Genomic DNA, 19,116 nt, shown 5'->3' with positions numbered 1-19,116 from the left:
ATTCTGTAAATAAATTATTGTACATAAAAATTTGTATCTGTACATAGCATATTTTGTAAATACTAAATAAAATTAATATAAATATAGGTGAATAATTAAATAACAGAAAAAACAAAAAAATTGAATTAAATTAAACTCTTGTTAAAATTTCATTATTTGTACATTTCAAAACAGTATATATTAATTATTAATAATTATAATAATTAAAAGATAATTTAATTTTCATAATGTATTAAAAACAAAAAGTTCATATAGAATTGGATTTTCAAAGAACTGAAAATAAAATCGGGATTTTGAAAAAAAAAATTTTTTTCGTTTTTTTTGACAAAAATGGAAAGATTATATATAAGTTTCATTACAAAACTGTTTTTATTTTTTCATGATAATTTTGAGGTTATAGGAGAGAAAACAAAAACGCTCGACAAAAAAAATGTTCGTAAAACATCGTTGTGACGTAATAATGTTAATTGAATAGCATACACTGTATAAAATTATTAATTAACATTATTACGTCACAACGATGTTTTACGAATGAAAAAAGAAAAATAGTTTTGTTATAAAACATGTATATCTTCTCCATTTTTGTTAAAAAAAATTTGGTTCAAAATCCCAATTGAATACTTAATTTCATATTTGAAAAAGATTGGGACAGAGAAATCTAAATTTCACACTGCCATTTTCAAGAATAAATATGAATTTACCCCAAAAAAACCAGGAATTATTAAAACGGTCCAAGTAGTTTTTTAATTTTTGGTCATTTTTCATCTAGCAAAATATTTTATTGATAAAAAAAACTGTTTGAATGAATTTTGAATTTATTAAGTGAAAATGTAATATTCCTGATTTCAAATATTATAGAGAAATGCAAAATGTTAAACTTTTTTTGAGAAATAACCGAGGATTCATTAGCATCACAGTTTACGGTCGTTAATTTCAAAGCACATTGAAGCGCAAACAAGTAACTACATGTAATTTTGACCATTGTCTAAAGTGACTTCAACTTTAAACAAGTAAAAACATTTCGTTTCGTTTTGGAAAAAATTCTAAATTATAACACTGCCATTTCAAGAAAGAATGAAATGATTGGTAAAATGTCTATATTTTATCTCGAGTCAACGGGAGTGGAGGCAATCAGAGCTCTTGAACCCTCGAAAAAGGAAACATATTTAAGTATCTATCAGACCCGAAACCCATAATAAAACACACGAATACCTCATAGCTGGGAATGGAATAAAAACTAATGAAGTAAACAAAAAAGTCCAGTATCAGTAGGCAATGAAACTAAAAACATAAAATATCCTACAATTATTAATTAGCCTCTTTCCTCTGGAGATTAAAAAAAGATCCGCTAGATGGTAGTACTAGGGAGAAGGTACATATAAAAGGCCTTTGACGTTTCTGTATAACAGAATTTAAATATTCGTCAACACATCTCTGCTTTTTTACGATCTTAGGGAATTTAAAAAAATACATTCAATTAACTCAATATATTTCATGTTGATTTAGTGTTGAAGAGGATTTTAATTCTGTCATACGGAAACGGAAAAGGCTTTTAAATATACCACCCTCCCCTAGTGCTGCCATCTAGGGAATCTTTTTTAACCTTCAATTTATTACTCAAAAAAACTGATTATCTCCAAAAATAAATTTTTGAATCCGCTGTTGATTAATAATTCGACAAATAAATAGTTGATTTATAATTCGACAAATTGTTTTAACAAAAAATGAAATACTTCTAATAATTATTAAATGGTTGACTGATTTGTATATCATATATAACTTTTTTCAATATGATTTTCCGTGAACCATTCCATCAGGAAACTCATATGCGCAGGATATATTAAAACGTAAACAAACATAAAAATATTTTGCCTTAAAGCGAACAAAATTAAATTCGAAATATATATGAATTAAAAATATATATTTCAAAGTTGCTTGCTCTCTATCTATATATAATACATACAATAACAAATGATATTAAAAGTCTATAACGCTTGTTTATAATCAAAAATTATATTTTTATACAAAGCAAATTTTCCAGTTTTATTGTTGATAAGAATCACCTTAAGCTATCAAATTATTGATTATATATTATTTGTAATGTTTATTTACACTTCATTGGCATAGAGTATATAGGCAATCGTTATAACGCATCTGTTGTAAGCATTTTTATTTTGTTGATAATTTAATAAAAATAAATAATTATCCTGGCGGTCAAAATTTCACCTCATTAACTCTAATGTCTTCTAATTTACTGATTATGATTATTATTTCTTTCTCTATTCGTTCTTTTGATAAAATACATTTTATATAGAACAAAAGCCCAAATAGGCTCGAAAGTGCACGCTATAATTAAGGAACTTTTTCGTTTTCACACTCGACCAAATTAGTCACAAAGCTTTGGGTAGCTTAGATGTACCACTCTTTAAACAATTCCTAAGAACCTTAGCGGTTAGGAACTGTTACCACTACTACAGTCTCCCATGTAAATTCTCCGAGTCAACTGTAGTAGATGAATTTTTGTTGACTTCGAGTTGAGACATATTTATTAAAATAAATATCATGATACTCGAAATAAAATTTTATTTTGAGTACCGTGGTACTTATTTCAATATCTAGTGAAATAATTAATTTCGTCTCTAAATGCTAAAAATTGCCATTAGAGGCACTGAAATATGGACGTGTCGTAAAGTTATTCTTTTTTGTCAAAATATTAGAATATAAATATATTAGTGACTAAAGATGGGGCTCTATTCATAGTTTCAGTGCCGAATTTATTTTCCAAGGGTCCATAGGCGAAGTTTTTGTGAGCGCCTTCTTGAGACGAAAATTTCTGATTGTAACGGGAAAATTAACTAAGTTTTAGTTGAAAAATTTTGTTATTTACTTGTACATGAAATGACCGGAACTTCAAGTTGATTAAAAGTTTACAAAATATTATTATTAAATCTTTTTCCGACTTCTCTGATCAGCAAAAAAATCAATAATGTCATTGAAAATTTTAATCGAAAATATACAAATTTCCAATAAAAAAGTAAGGTCTGATTGTCATTATTTAATAGTGACGTTACAAAGCCTATAACCAGCGGACTATCAAGACGATTACCACGATGCCTCATTTGTCAAATTATGAGAAGTATAGAAAAAATTATGAGGGAACAGATGAACATTGAACATACATACCAGTCAAACATATAAACCTCACCATCGTCGGGGTAAAAAGGGAAAAAATTATCCTCTCTCCAAATCAAAAAAGTTTTGCTTCAAACTTCAGATCATTAATATTTTTTTTATTTTTAAATGCTTAATGTAATATCTTACGATCAAATAATAATTTACCTTAATCAACTATTAAAAGTTTTTAATACGATAAGTTGATTATAAGTTGTAATACATTTATAAAAATTAATTTTGATTATTCAATATTTTAACAGAAAAAAAAAGTAATACGTTACAATTAATAAACTTTTCGGTAAAAGCTTTTCGATAAAATACTAGAATAAAAAACGAATACACTTGTTAGAAAATAAAAATGATGATTTTGTTTTTAATACATTGAATGAAAAGTGGATAGGGAATTAATATTTAAATAATAAAAAAACGAACTTTTGTAAAATATTCACTCATCCATTAAAAAATCTAGTCCAATATGAAACGGCACTGATGTATTGAAAATGATTCGAATTTTATATGTATATTTTCGTTAGGTTTCGACCCCGAAAATGAGTCAAGATTTTAATCTGGTCAAAATTTTTGAGAGCTTTTCGCTTTAATGTGGACGTATTAAAAATATGCGGTTGCTTTTTCACTTTTTTAAGTGTGAGAAAAGTTACATCCCTTCCCTATATTATGTTATACATGTGAAAGTAAGGATGTTTGTTTGTTTGTTTGTTGAGCTTTCACGCAACAACTACCGAATTGCTTTGAATGAAGCTGTACAACAATATAGCCCATACCATGAAGGTTATAAAGAAGGAGAAAGATCACTATGTACTAAAGCATTAGCGCACCTGTCCCTGAAAATTTGTAGAATTTATAGTTAATTTTTAAGCCACCAGCCGCCCTGTCATCAAGTAGTAGTATCTGCGAAGTGGATGAAGTTAGTTGCATAATGTAAAAATTGATATATCATTTCAAATTAGCGCACAACAGCCCGCCTTTATTGATACTTCTTAGCGGTCACAGCGCCTCACTTATTTTATCCATATTTCGGGGACAATATTTTCTATAGCGATCGTTCTCCTTCTTATAAGCTTCATGGCCCATACATAAGAATCACACAGGAGCTATAATTTATAAAGATATTTTTTTTTTAACTTAATTTAAACTGACATTTTACTGCTCCATCTATGATCATCATTTTTAACCATAAATTAAAGATTTCTGTAAAAATCTAAAATGAATTATGACTATTGCACACTTAAAATAAAAATTGAAAAATGCATATATTTTAGCTGTGTAAAACAATTAACAATCCCTTCGAGTGTTATGGAAGGGGGATAGTTAAGTGAGATCATGAGAGATGCAGGCTATAAAGCGGTGGTTTTTACTTTTAAGCCCAGGGAAACGGGCGGGTTTCAAGCTAGTTATTTTTATGAAATTGTATTTTTTTTTTTTTCACTTCTAAATGAAAACATTTCAAGCGAATAGGTAGGTACTTTTCAATCCGCCAATGTCATTTACTATTGGGCTAACGAAATATATCATAATTTTGTAAATATAACAAATAAATAAAATTAAAAAAACACTTTTTTTATAGAAATTATCCATCATCGAATGTTTCCTACCAAATAAAAATATACTTTAAAAATTATATATTTATCATCAAAAACTTTTATAAAAAAAAAAAATGCATGTATACATATTTATATACATAAAAATAATCACACTATATATATATGAATATAATATTATAATATGTATATAATACGTATAACTTGCTCTACTGGAAAATTGTAAATTATTATTCGAAATGAAAAAAATGATAAAAAATTTTGAAAAATATTATAAATAAAAACATTGTATAAAAAAAATTATGAATGGAATATGAAAAAAATGCAATTCCGCACGTTCTGGAGTGTGTGTTATTAAATAAAAAATTACTTATAAATTATTCTTGATTATTTTTCCAATTTCCTCTAGCACAACCAAGTGTCATAAACTATCCTTGAAAAAGTTTAATCCCTTTTTTATGTTACATAGTGTTTCGTATATGTAGCGAATAGTTGGGTTTTCGTAAATATGTTTCTAGTAAAAATTGTTTGTAATAGGCTTTTGTCTAGTAAAAATTGGTTTAGATGTTACATTAGTATCTGATTTTCGCCAAAAATGTATTATTTAAAAAAAAAAAAAAAAAAAAAAAAAGCAAAAAAAAAAACACTATTTGCATTAGGTATGTATTTTTCATTTCCAAAAACCAGTTCAAACAATGTAGAGTGTCATGGTGTCTTGCATGACATCACGACTTGGCATACAATCATTTTTGTGTATGCAAATTTAAACAGTAGTAATCAACTAACCTGCTTATTTCTATTAAAATTTAATGTTGTTTACATTGCGTTTGTCATGGCGAGACGTAATACTTTCTGATTGGTATTTGCTGTCACGTGATTGAATGCCTAATTTTATAAAAAGAATAATAATTCCTATTTACTATGAAAAATAATTTTACTCCAATCATCGTAGGATTTCACCTCGAAATCTCACGGCATAAGTAACGGACACATATTTCTGTTAGCTATTAAGTATTCAAGTAATTAATAGTATAAGGAAGGCTGTGCCGTTGTATTTCCCATAACAACATACTTAATTTGTATAAATGATTATTATTCCGATTCATAAATTCATACTTTGAAGTTCGATTAATTATTTCGTGCAACTTTATATATCAGAAGAAGATCTATTTCAAGACATAGGTATACATCCTCAAATTACGCGATCCGTCAAATCAAAACACCGGAGTGCCCAAAAAGCCGTTAAAGAATTACAAACGTAGAAACAGCCCTAAAACTGTACCTTTCTTAAATTTATTTAGCTTCATACCTTTTTTGTATCTTACAATGATTGCCACAAATCGATCTTTAAATAAAGTGACTACATATTTGTTACTTATAATGCTTGCTACAAATCGATCTTTAAAACTTTAAATAAAGCGACTTTTGAATCAGCTTCATGTATTCGGGCAATAGTTTTAGATACAAGTAGAGATTGTTATATATTATATTATAGATCTTATTCCTTGCGTACTATTTAAATACCCATATCTTGTAAGGTAGAAAGTGATTTTATCTACATCAGTTAGATACTGTCTGTCAAATCGAATTTTTAATTGGAAAACACTTAAAATGATTTAATTATCGAAAGTACTTAACTATAATACGATTTATGATAATCGTATTTATTAATTTCAGCTTAATTTGAGTTATTCTTGTTCATCAAGTTCTACTTAACCTCAAGGTATGACATGTTTTAATCTAATATATGTCAATATTTTAAACAAATTCAAATGAAAATTAATTTAAAATTCATATTTCATTGTCAGTTTTGAGTAAAAAATGGCTGGGAATAAGTGTAAACATTGTGGGAGCTCTGAGATCGAAGAAGATCCAGCCCGTGGAGATGCCGTATGCATGAATTGTGGAGCCGTTTTAGAAAGTAATCTTATCGTTAGCGAAATACAGTTTCAAGAAGATGCAAATGGAACTAGTAGTGCTATTGGACAGTTCGTTTCCGCGGAATCGAAAGGAGGAATGTGTGGAAATTTTGGAAATTGTAAGTGGTATTTGGAGGATATAGCTTGTTAATTGTATAGAAATTAATTTTTTTATTTTTCATGACAGCTTTTCATGTTGGAATGGGTACGGAATCTCGTGAAATAACACTACGAAAAGCTCGTCAAGGCATCACAACATTATGTAACCAGCTAAATTTAAATCAACATTACATTGACACAGCTTGTAATTTTTTTAAAATGGCTTTATCACGACAATTGACACGAGGACGAAAGAATACTCATGTGTTTGCAGCATGTGTTTATATAACTTGCAGAACATCTGGAACTTCTCGTATCCTTTTTTCGATCGAATATTTTATGTATATCCAATTTTAGTAACTTGTTGGAAATTGTAATATTTTACGTTTTTTATGCTTTACAGAATTACAGTGGCATATTATAAAAAAAACTTCCTTATCTAGTTTAAGGATATTGTCGTAGTGGGTAGAATACCTGCGCTTAGATTGAGTAGACCCGGGTTCGATCCTGGCCTGGGTAATATTTTTTTTTTAAATAATCATTTCAATTTGTTTTTAAACAACTATTTAAAATAATATTTGTAATTAAATTTTAAAATTATATCAGTTCAATTATAAATTTTTAGGTTAAAAAAGACTAAACGTACGTAAACGTATTATTTCTCCTCGAATGGCAAAGTATAGAGTGACAGGGCTTAAAAGTATCACAATTTTTGTATAATTGTTTTTATTTCTGGACTATAAAAAAAGTTATTATACTATCGTGTGACTAGACACGGCGTTAATTAAAATTTTATAGTAAAAATTATTTCAACACGCTATATTATAAATTATTTATAGTTCACTAATTTCTTAATTTCCGCTCCCATAAATTTTTGCCTTAACTTTTACATAGATCTACTAATTGATATCAGCGATGCTCTACAAATATGCTGCTACGAATTAGGAAGAACTTACCTGCGTTTATCGAAAGCTTTGTGTATAAATATTCCATCAGTTGGTAAGTCGAATTTTGTTATATACTATTAACGACTCAGTTAAATGTTTTTTTTCGTTGTTGTTGTAAAAACATCCTATGAAACTAAGGGTTAAATTTTTCTAGCATTCTCGGCGCTTGTTAATTATTTTAGGTATTATTACGACCACAAATGTACTATTATAAGTGCTGTATAAGTAACGATAAATTGAGTACACTTACGTATTCGTTACTAAAATAATCAGTACCAGTTACTATCGTTTCGTTACTCGTCACTTTTGATACATATTACCTAAACAAAATTCCTATTCGTAAGATTTTATGTCCGTTATAGTTTAACTATATAAGTCGAAGTGTATATATTACAAATAAAAAATTTGAGTTACGAAAATGCCAGTAACGAGCTGAACTCATGAATAACTTTTCAGTACTCGGTACTAGATAGCGTGGCCGTTATCAGTATTATTAGGTTCATAGTAACTATTATTAGGATTCATTGTAGCACACTGTTTGGGCCCTCAAACTTTGTTTCATTTCCGAATGCCATTAATTTTATGTTTTTAAATATACAAGTAAATAATAGGAAAATTAAACATTAAATTGAAGGTATTTTTTACACTTTATTTCCTTGTCTCCATTTTCTTTTCTTTTAATCGAAAATAGGTGTATATATTTGTGTATTTAATTTTAGTATTTAGAAATGATAAATTATCTTTTATCGTGTTTTTTTTTTGGCCTTCAGTTACACGATAAAAACAATTTATAGTCACAATTTTCACTAGTATTTCTGGAAAACTATTCATGAATGACTATCACAGATAAATTTTTTATTTAACCGATCCTTAATTTTTGGGATTTCACCGGTAGGCTTAAAAAGTTAACAATAAATTTGTTACTTACGAAAAGCCAAAAATCTAGTTCATTTGAAGACTACATGATATCTCCAAAAATCGAATCGAAATATAAAGCTTTCCTATTTGTAAAGGTCACCTATTTGTAAATTTTTTTGGGACAATGTTACCTTACACACCGAGTTTTATCAAATTTTGAAACGAAAAATTGTTTGTGATTTCTCAAAGAATACGTACGTTTAGGAACAAAAGCAAAAAAAAATTAATTCTTCTATTATTCTTCTCTTAATTCTAATTTCAATAAAACTCATTCAGCAAATAAAATAACTTCGACCAAAAACAAAATCGAATTTGTTATAAGATTGGATTAATAGTTCTTGAAATATCGTCCAAAATCCTATTACCCCTTAAGAAAATTTTAATTAATCGGGAATGTTTTATTTGTCTACAATTTCGATAAAAATCGTTACATAAGGTAATTTTTACTATATAAAAACAAAAATCGGATTCATTTGATAATTAAATCCGTTTCTGGAATATCGTCTAAAATCTCATACGAAGAGTAGTTTCTCGGATCGATTTTAGGCAATTTATTAGAAAAAAATTGTAGTATAGTAAAATAAATTGTATTTTTAGGCCCTAATTACTATAAAAAACAAAAATCAATAAAAATCTGACAAATAAAAATCAGTATTAAGAGTTATAAGTAGAAAAACAACAAAATCGTTTTACTATTTAACGTAGTTTTCCTGATATCGCTTGTTATTCTTAAAAATCTTCATTATTTTAACGTAAAACTTTTCTATGATTTCAATCTGTAAAAATTTATAATAAAATCGGGGAAATGAATGATACATTATATTTGAAAATCGAGATCCTCGTTTTTGTAATATTATTTTCGTGGCTACCTCGAGATATGATTCTCGTTTTGTTTAATTTACGAGAAACTACGGTGTTATATAAGCCTGTAAAAATTTTTAAGGAAATTAGAATGAATTTTTAATTTTGTCGTTTGAATTTATTCTTTTTTAATATTTTAAATACAATAATAGAATATATAATTAATTTAAATAGCAGCATTCAATTACAATAATTAAACTTTTTACGTTCATTATGAACCGACTTTTTTTTTTAAATTCATGATTCGTCATTTTCTTTTTTAATTATCATTTATATATTTGCGTCAGTATTTACAAGTGCAAAATTAATTTCTTTTTCGGTCAGGTACTTTCAACTTTCAATAAAAAAAAATCATCTCTTTTACCCCCTTGAGTCAAAACCAATGAAAGTTAAAAAATACGTGAAAATGCATTTGGAATGCATATACGAGAGTTGCTTTGCAACGAAAAAACTAAAAATAATGCCTTTGCAACTTTCTTTTTCTAATTTTAGTATGCTAGAAAAAAAAGTTCTGAAAATACCTTCGACCTGATTCCAAAAAAAAAGTATACGTGATTAAAATACTTCATTTATACATAGTTGGATCTAACAAGCGGGCTTTATCTAAAAAGTACATACTGGGAGAATTTAGGAATGTTTTCAACAATAATTCTCAAAATTTTGATCCGCGAATTTTACGAAACATATTCAAAACAAAATATTTAATTCGAGTCGATTTGAAATACGGCAATATGTTCCATAAAAAATATAAATAATAGCCGTGTTTAGATTTTAAAAACGCTGAGTAATCATCAATGCGCTACTTTTTTTAAATTATAAAATAGCTAAGAATAATTAATAAATAGGTATTTACAAATCACACATTATTCATGTGTGAGGTTTAGCTAAATTTATTCGCGCTATCTGACTACTCAGGTCTTATTTTAGAATTTATTGCATGTACAATTCTAAACACCACCAAATTAAAGTAGAAATTTTAAAAATATTTCTCAACATTTTGTTTTTATTATTTTTGTTTTAATATGTTCCCAAAAAACTGCATGTAACACAATCACATGGCCAGGCCCCCACACAAGGCATATTTTTATGAAAATCACATATTTCAATATCTTTTAATTTTAATACAATTAACTGTTAGTGTTCATCTGTCGAAGATGGTCCATAAAAAATTAATTCAGGTATTTGACCACCTTGTACACCGGTACCATTTGTACTCTCCGATGAACATTGAAATTGAAATGTAACAGTTCCAACAGGCACTTCACTCATACCCTCTTGTCCAAAATAACTTAATTCACCACCATCTAAAACTGCTGATGCCGTGTAAAATGTTTCCGGTTCAATTTGTATTGGATTATCGAAATATACATGAAATGTGTTACTTGAACCGTCTGAGAAGAATTTTGTATTTTTCTCTGATAGTACACGTCCTAATCGTTTTAATTCAATTTTAACATTGTATTCCGCGGCTCCGTTTGATGATCCGTATAAGCCAAAACCAACTACAAATATTCGTCGATCTACAGAAAATTGTATGCTATCACAGCGTCCTCGATATCTCCATTGATTACTTCTATACGCGCATGACTGAAATCTATGGCATACCTGAAAAAAATCAAATTAATAATTACGCTTGTTTCATATTTATCATTTTTACGAGTCCGGTTTCTGGGACATATTTATCGATGTTCAGTTGAAACTACCGAAATTAAAATCAAAAAATTTAGTCATTTGTTTTCTTAAAGGCATCGTCTGAAAGTACATTTTAATAAACTCGTTTCCGTGGCAGATTGGAAGTAGATTTCATCGTATTCAAAAACCGGTAATTTTTTTCGAGTCCGCTGATTTGAGATAAAAATTTAACTATCGATGTTTATCTCTTAAAGATCTTAAGAGTCGACTGAAAGGCTCTCCTTGATAAATTCGTTTCAGTGGCAGGCAGCAATATGCATTGGCATAGAGATGCGTAAATCTCATAATTATCAAAAACCGGGTGGACCATGCATCCGAAACTAGAACCCAGGACAATATTCTTAAGAGCGACAAATTTTTTGAAACGGAAGTATGAATTTTTCGATTATTTTTTAGAGTTAAAAAATGTATCAAATTTACCTGTGACTTTAATCCTGTACGTGGTTTAATTGGATATGACAGACTAGGTTTATTTGTTGCCGTAAAATGTAAAAATATATCAATTGTTTCTTGTAATGTTAGTATTCCTAATTGAGCCGCACCATTTGCAAATTCATCTATCGACATTGTTGGTATTCGTATTAAATATAACGTATCACTTAATACCGCTCGTTTATTTTGTGGTGATGGTGTTAATTCACGTCGCAAGCATTCAGCATCAGCCCATTTTAATGCTGCATCTAATAAATGTGTTTCTTTACAATTTAATGTTTCACGACTTAGTACTGATTTTAATGTTGACATATCAATATCAACAAAACCTTCGGATTTTAATGCCATTTCCGCCTGTAAAAATAAAAATTATTAAATATTATTGTAAAATTTAGTTAAATTTAAATTCTAAATTTGTTTTAATTGCAAAAAAAGGATCGTCTAGATTGATTTTTATACAATATGTTATCAAACATAAACAATTGTGCAAAGAAAATGATAGGTGCTCCATTAAATCACCTAATTAGTCCAAAAATAGATTGTCATGGGAAAACCTCATGGCATAACGGTATGCATAGTTATTTGAATAACGAATTTCCATTCATAGTTTACGAATAAATTTCCATGCGGAATTACTAAAAAAATTTCCTATTCAAGGAAATAAGTAATCTAAATAACAAATGAGGAATAGTCGTAAGTTAAATTATTCAGTCGTTTTGTTAATAAATTAATTTAAAGAAAAAAATTAAGGAAAAGACAGGGATATGCTTATCATAGCCGGGAAAATATTATTTTGATAAAATTTAAATTAAACAAAAATCAGTTTATCTCTTAAATATTTTACTATTATAGAGAGATTTCATTTTAAGGTGTTTATTTCCCTAATGTGTTATTTTTAACTTTACAGTATCACGCAACTCTTTTTCATACAATATATAGTGTAAAAAGAGTTGTTTATAATTCTGTTCATATAGATATATATCTTCAATCACCTATACTCTATAATCGTTTCTGTTCAACACTAAAATTGATTAACTTAGAGTCTCAACAATAAACGGTCAATAATTTCATTTTTTTCTTATGAACTCTCTTATAATAATTATCTGAACTTTAATTAAATTTTTCTCGAGTTAGAGACGATATCGACTTCAAATTTTGTGTGGTAATTGTAATATAATATCCATAATAAGTATAAAACATTTTTAATTTTCTAACACTATACTGGTAGCGAGAGAACAACCTTAAAATTTTCTATCTCTTACACAAATAATGAATAAGCAAATTTAGTCCAATATTTTTTCTGACAAAAAACTGTCTTTTAAAACGTGAAATATGGCTTTCAGTATATACAGAGTGTTTTAATATGGTTTTTTCTTTATTATATTGATTTGGACGATCCCATTTTGGAACAAAATAAGGCAAAAAAACAAAAAATTGGAAGAAAACAACAATGTATACTTAATCTAATCCATATATTAATATCGATTTTTTTCCATAATACATGTACAATAAATTTTTTCTTGTTTTAAATTTACACATCGAATAAATTAATTAAAAAAAACAATAAATTTTCTAAATTAACAAAAACATTAATATGTGGATTAAAATAGGACACATTATTTTGCACATTTTTTTCAATCACAATTCTGTTACAATTTGAGTCACATACTGAGCATTATTATTTTCGAAAAATTAAAAATCTATCGTGACGTAATATCTATCTTAATTATGGCAGTGTTTATAAAAAGTTTGATCTGTGAGACGAATGTAGATATGCATTAGAATTTAATCGTTTAAATACTTGTGAGGCACCATCATTTTTGTACCCCTGGAATGTCTTAATATTGCTATCTTATTTGAAATCACAGTTTTTTTTATTAAAATTAAAAATGAAAAAGGCAAGAGTACGTTTTTGGTTTAGGGTATAGATTGTAGATGTCTAATTGAAGGAGGATAAAATGGTAAAGCTGCTAAATCAAGTGATGATAGCGACTGCGACAGGCTTACCTGAGCATCAATCACTTCCCAACAACGTTGCATCAAATCTGGTTCTTCGAATAAACGTGACTGACTTAATAATAAACAAGCATTTTTCGCAGTTAAACTTGTTTCTAAGTATGTTACACATGCGCGCGCCAAATGAGGAACAATATATTTTTTGGCTACGTATAACGTTGCTAAAACTGTATCAGCTTCGAGTTGAATATCATCACAGTATAAATATCTAGAAATAAAAAAATTGGAATTAAATTTTATTTAAGTAATTTCAAAAATGTAAATGGAAAGGGTTTGTACTATTTTCCCGAATAACCCGTAATAATAATTGGAAATTATTCTTACCTCAATAAAGTTAAAAAGGCAGAAGGTTCCACATCAGGCACTTCAATTTCTTCTTTGTGCTCAGCGAGACCTCCATAAAACATTGCATAGAATACTGAACTTCCCGTTGCCAAAACATATTTGTGAGCGGGTATAACTTTCGTCATACCCGGCGTACCAACAACAAATTTTATATCGGCCATAAGTTCGTTATTAAACATAGCAGCATTTCGTTCACGTACGGTTGGTTTAGTTGCCTGCCAATTTGGATCTAAGGTACATAGAGGACTGAGTATTGTTGAACACGGACTTAACGGTGGAGGTGATCCCGGCGCACTTGCCGGTTGTGTAATTTGTAAATTTTCACGTTGTGAAATACTGTTTGGTGGAGATAACGATAAACCTCCAATGTTTAACGTTTCGGCTGTAAATGCAAAAAGAAAAAAATATATTTAAAAAAAAATAACATAAAATCATGTTGAAACTGCGCCTTGCAATTTCTTAGAATTAATAAAACCTGACGTACAATTCAATGGAAAATATAATAAATCTAATTATAAACGGGAATTCTAACTTGATTGTTATCATATAACATTTTATTTTCAAGATGTCTACAGTACAACTAACTGCAACAGAGAACAGACCCTTATAAAAAGTTTACGGGGAATGTGACTAATTACAAATTTCGGGGAATTTTTCAAATTGCAATACATATATAATTAAAATATAATATATCAAACCAATCTCATATTAATAATTAAAAAAAATTATAAAGCATTTTAGAACGCATGCGTATTTTTACATTTGTCAAAAACTGTGTTTGCAATGTTTTTCATAAACAATATTTGGAAAACAAAAATTTTTGCTCTTTACCATTCATCCACGCATTAGTTTGTGACACAGGTATGGTATCTTGTAACCTCTTCATTGGTTTCGTAGATATTTTTGCATATAAATTCGACATTGCAATTATTTAATAAACAAATTTTATTAACAATTTTTACGCAATACACTTAACACTCATTGTAGCAGCCATTACTAAAAATATTATAATGGGTAGACTGACTGTTCAGCGTTCGCGTAATACAACAGTTATGTTTCTATTTCTATCTATTAGTTATAGTCAAAGTTGAGATGGAGCATTTATGTTCATGTGTGTAAAAGTAAAAGAGATACATGTTGGAGACAAAGAGACAAAGTATGTCTCGGTTAATGTTAGCCAACCAAGTTTGCAATGGACAGATCGATTTGAAAATGTATGTTATACCCTCAATAGCCCTCAATATTTGTGTGGTAATCACAGTGGCGTACATTTTTTTTTACATTTTATTTGTTTTATCAATATTGTACAAAAATTACTTTTTGTTTATTTAATACTTAAAATTTCCATTAAGGTTAATTATTATTGTATGAGGTCAGTGGGAATATTTAAATGATTCCCACGTCATTATTTACTCTATTCATTGAAATTTTTGAGAGCAAAAAATTAAAAAGGTTAAGAATTTCTATTCAAATTTAAATTTCGTCACCTTAAAAACATGTTAAAATTTGTGTATATTGTATTTCCTTTTGTTATTTTTTTTTTTTAAATTGTCTGAAACTTAATCCTTCAGCACACGCGTTATCAGAATTATGAAACTTTTTCTATCTTCATATAATTTTACCTATTTTCGAATTATGAATTTTTCAGATTTATTCATCCTCTATCAACAGTTTTTTCAAATATATGTTTTTCAAGTCATTCAAATAAAGTGAGAATTTCTCTCATTACGAGAGTAAAGTTGCAAGCAAAAATATAAACTTCGGAACTTTTCGGATCTGCCGTCCTCAAAAAAAGAAAATACTTATAGTAGAATATGGTAAAATTAGTTAAAATGAATTTAATTATTTATATTATTTCTTATTTTCACTCTCAAACATGATCTAATAATCACATAATCAAACTATTTTTAATATTTGCTAATGCATTAAAAAATAAAAATTTATAAAATTATGTAGAGGTTATGATTTACGCTGTGCAGAACGCGTGCTCAAATCTTTCATGACGAGGCTAAAGATTACCAAACGGTTGACACGAGTGCTGATGGGTTAACATGAATCAGTTTTGACTAAACATGGCGTATCAATCGATTCGGCGTAAATACATACTTTTAAAAGGTTGTCAAATGTTGACAAAAGACATATTTTAAAATAAATAGAATAAAATACTTGGAACATTTTTTATGACCACGATTGTAAAATGTTAGCGTATGGTTTTTAATAAAGTTGATTGTAATAATACTCTGGTTTTGCAGAAAATGAGGTCGGCTATTTTAGAATTTATATTAGTAGGTATTAATATATATTTGAAAGCGAACTTCGAAGAATTTATTAATTTTCGTTTATTTAGAATTGAATTTGTAAACGCTTTTGAAGTGGTTTCAATTTCGAAGAATACCATCAAATGTCTATTTTGTATTATTCTGTATTTCGAATATTGAAGTTTTTGATTGGATATTTTAGGAACAAAATAATATATCATTTCGAATTGATTCACCGAATTCGATTATTTAAAAAAAGTTGTAGGAGCTGCGTTATTTAAGCGAATTTCCTCGGATATTGAAAAAATAACGCATTTTTCTTAAAATCGAATATTGTATTTTTAATTTTTCATGAATTTTTATTTCGAAAACCAATTGACCTGGTAAAAAAATCAGAAAAATAATTTTTTACTTAAAACTGATCAAAAAGTACACACAAAAGAGCAATTAAAAATGAATATGACCGGTCATTTTTTGAATTATTGTCACTTTCTTTAATACAAAAGGAGAAATTTAAGAAAAAGTATCGATAAATTGTCTCACATATATATTTTTAAAAAAGTATCACTTACTCATAGTAATAAATGATATCATTAAACTTTTACTTTTTGTAATAATTTAAAAACAATTACATTTTTATCACTTTTTTTTTTTACAATCAATTAATAAAAAAAATTACATCTGGTCGGCACATCATTAAATTGTGCGAGACATATAAAATTGTTAAGGTGACTCAAGACTTTTACCTATTTTATTATTAGGTATTTGTTTAGTTTTATGGATGTGGCAAAATTTGACCTTTAAATTATGAAAGTATGCATTTATTATGATATAATAATTTACAAAGCCTAGAAATAATAAAATTCTTTAACATATATTGGGTGTATTTATAGAATTTTGATAGTTCCTGATTTCGAGGATATAAATGTTAATTAGAGTGTCTTAATTCGGCTATAGTAAGAGTGACCAAATACCACGAAAATTGGGAATAATTCAGGAATATTATTGACCGGAAATTATTATGGAAATTAGGAAAATCTAAGAAGTATAATAAATTTAAAAGTCATAAAATTTTAAGGATTACATTTTGATTATACAGTATGCTTAAAACGAAAATCTAGTTCATTTGATTATTAAATGAATTGTCCTAGAAATATTGTTCTAAATTTCTCTGAAATATAGGGTTTCATAAAAAATTTCGGGGAATATCGTAGAAATTACTCAACCAATTTTTAAATGAATTCGATTTTTGAATTTTTTGGGTCAAAATTTGGTACTCAATATACAAAGCTTTTATGAAAATATCCTTCGGCAATTCGCTAAAAAGTTTTTTATCACTAATATAACTTACATTTAAAATTTAGATTTTGAGGAAAAACAAAAAATGAGAATTTAACAAAAAATTGTCTAATTTTGCACGGAATCTATTCCTGCTGGTTAGTTAATTGTATGATTGTTATTATTTATGAGATCGTATGTTCCTATATTATCAATTGACGGACTCGCCTTAAAAAATAAGTACTGAGCCATTAAAATTTAAAAAACATATATTTATTATTTATATCATATATTTTTAATCGTTTAATAAAATATTTCAATCGATTATTGGAAACTAATGCGGAAATCTTTGAAATTAAATGATAATTTATATCGATAAAATCGATTTTATTATTATTATTAAAGAAGGCAATCATGCGCATAAAATTATTTGATTTTATGTTATTAATCGTAAAAAATCAAGAAATTGTAATAAATATTATTTTATTGCCTTTTTAATATCAATATTTGACCAAAAAACCGTTTTAAAGAGACTAGAAATAGATATTACTAACAAAATTTATTTATCTATAAGGCAAGTTTAGATTTGTGGTTGAAATTATTTGTACTCTTAGACTTATCAAAACTCTTTGTTTGTATCTTATTTTCAACTTTGATGATGAATTTTGTTAATAACTTCATGAATGTTATAGACAACACATAAGAGTACATTTTTTCGAAATCTGCCTTGATTTTCGAAATATTGTCAAGTTATTACATAATTCATCATTAAAATTGAAAATATATATGTATTTTTTTAATTTGTGTCCCCACTATCGTGCTCATACATCCTTTAAATAGTTTTATTTTTTATATTTTCACCAACTAGTTTTGGAGAAATCTATGAAAATATATAATCCATTTACCGTTTTCCCATAAGACCAATGTTAAGTATACCTACTTTTTAAGTCATTTATTTATTTAATCGAGCAACCCCCTTTTACAATTTTCAAAAATGTAGTATAATTTTCATGAAACTTAGTTCAACTTCATATACAAAAAATCAAGCCTTTAATCCAAAACTGCCTTGGCTCGTACATCTTTAAAGGTTGGAATCATTTGTCTGTTTCGGTTCAGACAACTTTTACCGTGGTTATTTTTCTCTAACGTCCTTAATTTTTGAGAATAGAAAAGGTTTCGATTACTTTTGTAAACCCTGTATGTTTATTGAATTTACAGGGAATAAACAATTACAAATAGTAAACTTTAATGCATTATGCTTGTAATCAAAAATATAATTTAGAATATATGAATAAGAAATCTGAAAAATTTATTTTCACAAACGGATTAGACACAGTCGTTAAACATTAACAGTATAGTAGAATCAATTAATTTTGATTCATTTCATTATAGATGATAATAATTAATACAAATAGCACTAGATAATTATCTAAAAGTGGCACAAGAAATTATCGATGACATACTAATAATACATTATAGACATATCTCATCAAAAACGAACGCTACGGTAGCTAATAATATAAAATTTATGTAAACAATACTTGAAAATTAAGTTTTATAACGGGTGTTATTTTAAATGTGTATTTGTGGAACATAAAATTAATTATATTTGTGATCT

At 27.5% G+C, this 19,116-nt stretch overlaps 2 protein-coding genes across 3 annotated transcripts in view; one reads left to right on the top strand and one right to left on the bottom strand.

Moving 5' to 3' along the window:
• The first annotated feature begins 6,292 nt into the window (after positions 1-6,292).
• Positions 6,293-19,116, top strand: part of LOC123293695 (transcription factor IIIB 90 kDa subunit) — a 91,512-nt gene continuing 78,688 nt past the window's right edge. The window contains exons 1-4 of the mRNA XM_044874586.1: positions 6,293-6,456; positions 6,542-6,771; positions 6,840-7,064; positions 7,646-7,750. Of these exons, the coding sequence (XP_044730521.1) occupies positions 6,555-6,771; positions 6,840-7,064; positions 7,646-7,750 (547 nt within the window). The 5' untranslated portion in view covers positions 6,293-6,456; positions 6,542-6,554. The remainder of the gene's footprint in view (positions 6,457-6,541; positions 6,772-6,839; positions 7,065-7,645; positions 7,751-19,116) is intronic.
• LOC123293696 (BTB/POZ domain-containing protein 6) overlaps positions 9,764-19,116 on the bottom strand; it is a 44,435-nt gene continuing 35,082 nt past the window's right edge. Inside the window, exons 1-5 of one of the 2 annotated variants that reach the window (XM_044874588.1) lie at positions 14,794-14,984; positions 13,942-14,344; positions 13,609-13,825; positions 11,590-11,955; positions 9,767-11,082 (exon numbers count right to left, since the gene is read on the bottom strand). In XM_044874588.1, the coding sequence (XP_044730523.1) occupies positions 10,612-11,082; positions 11,590-11,955; positions 13,609-13,825; positions 13,942-14,344; positions 14,794-14,884 (1,548 nt within the window). In that variant the 5' untranslated portion in view covers positions 14,885-14,984 and the 3' untranslated portion in view covers positions 9,767-10,611. Of the gene's footprint in view, positions 11,083-11,589; positions 11,956-13,608; positions 13,826-13,941; positions 14,345-14,793; positions 14,985-19,116 lie in introns of those variants that run through there. The other variant, XM_044874587.1, reaches the window with a different exon arrangement.

The sequence above is a fragment of the Chrysoperla carnea genome, chromosome 2 (assembly GCF_905475395.1).
Source record: "Chrysoperla carnea chromosome 2, inChrCarn1.1, whole genome shotgun sequence".
Classification (NCBI taxonomy): Eukaryota; Metazoa; Arthropoda; class Insecta; order Neuroptera; family Chrysopidae; genus Chrysoperla; species Chrysoperla carnea.
The sequence above is the reverse complement of the archived record's forward strand: the minus strand, read 5'-3'. Positions and strand labels throughout refer to the sequence as shown.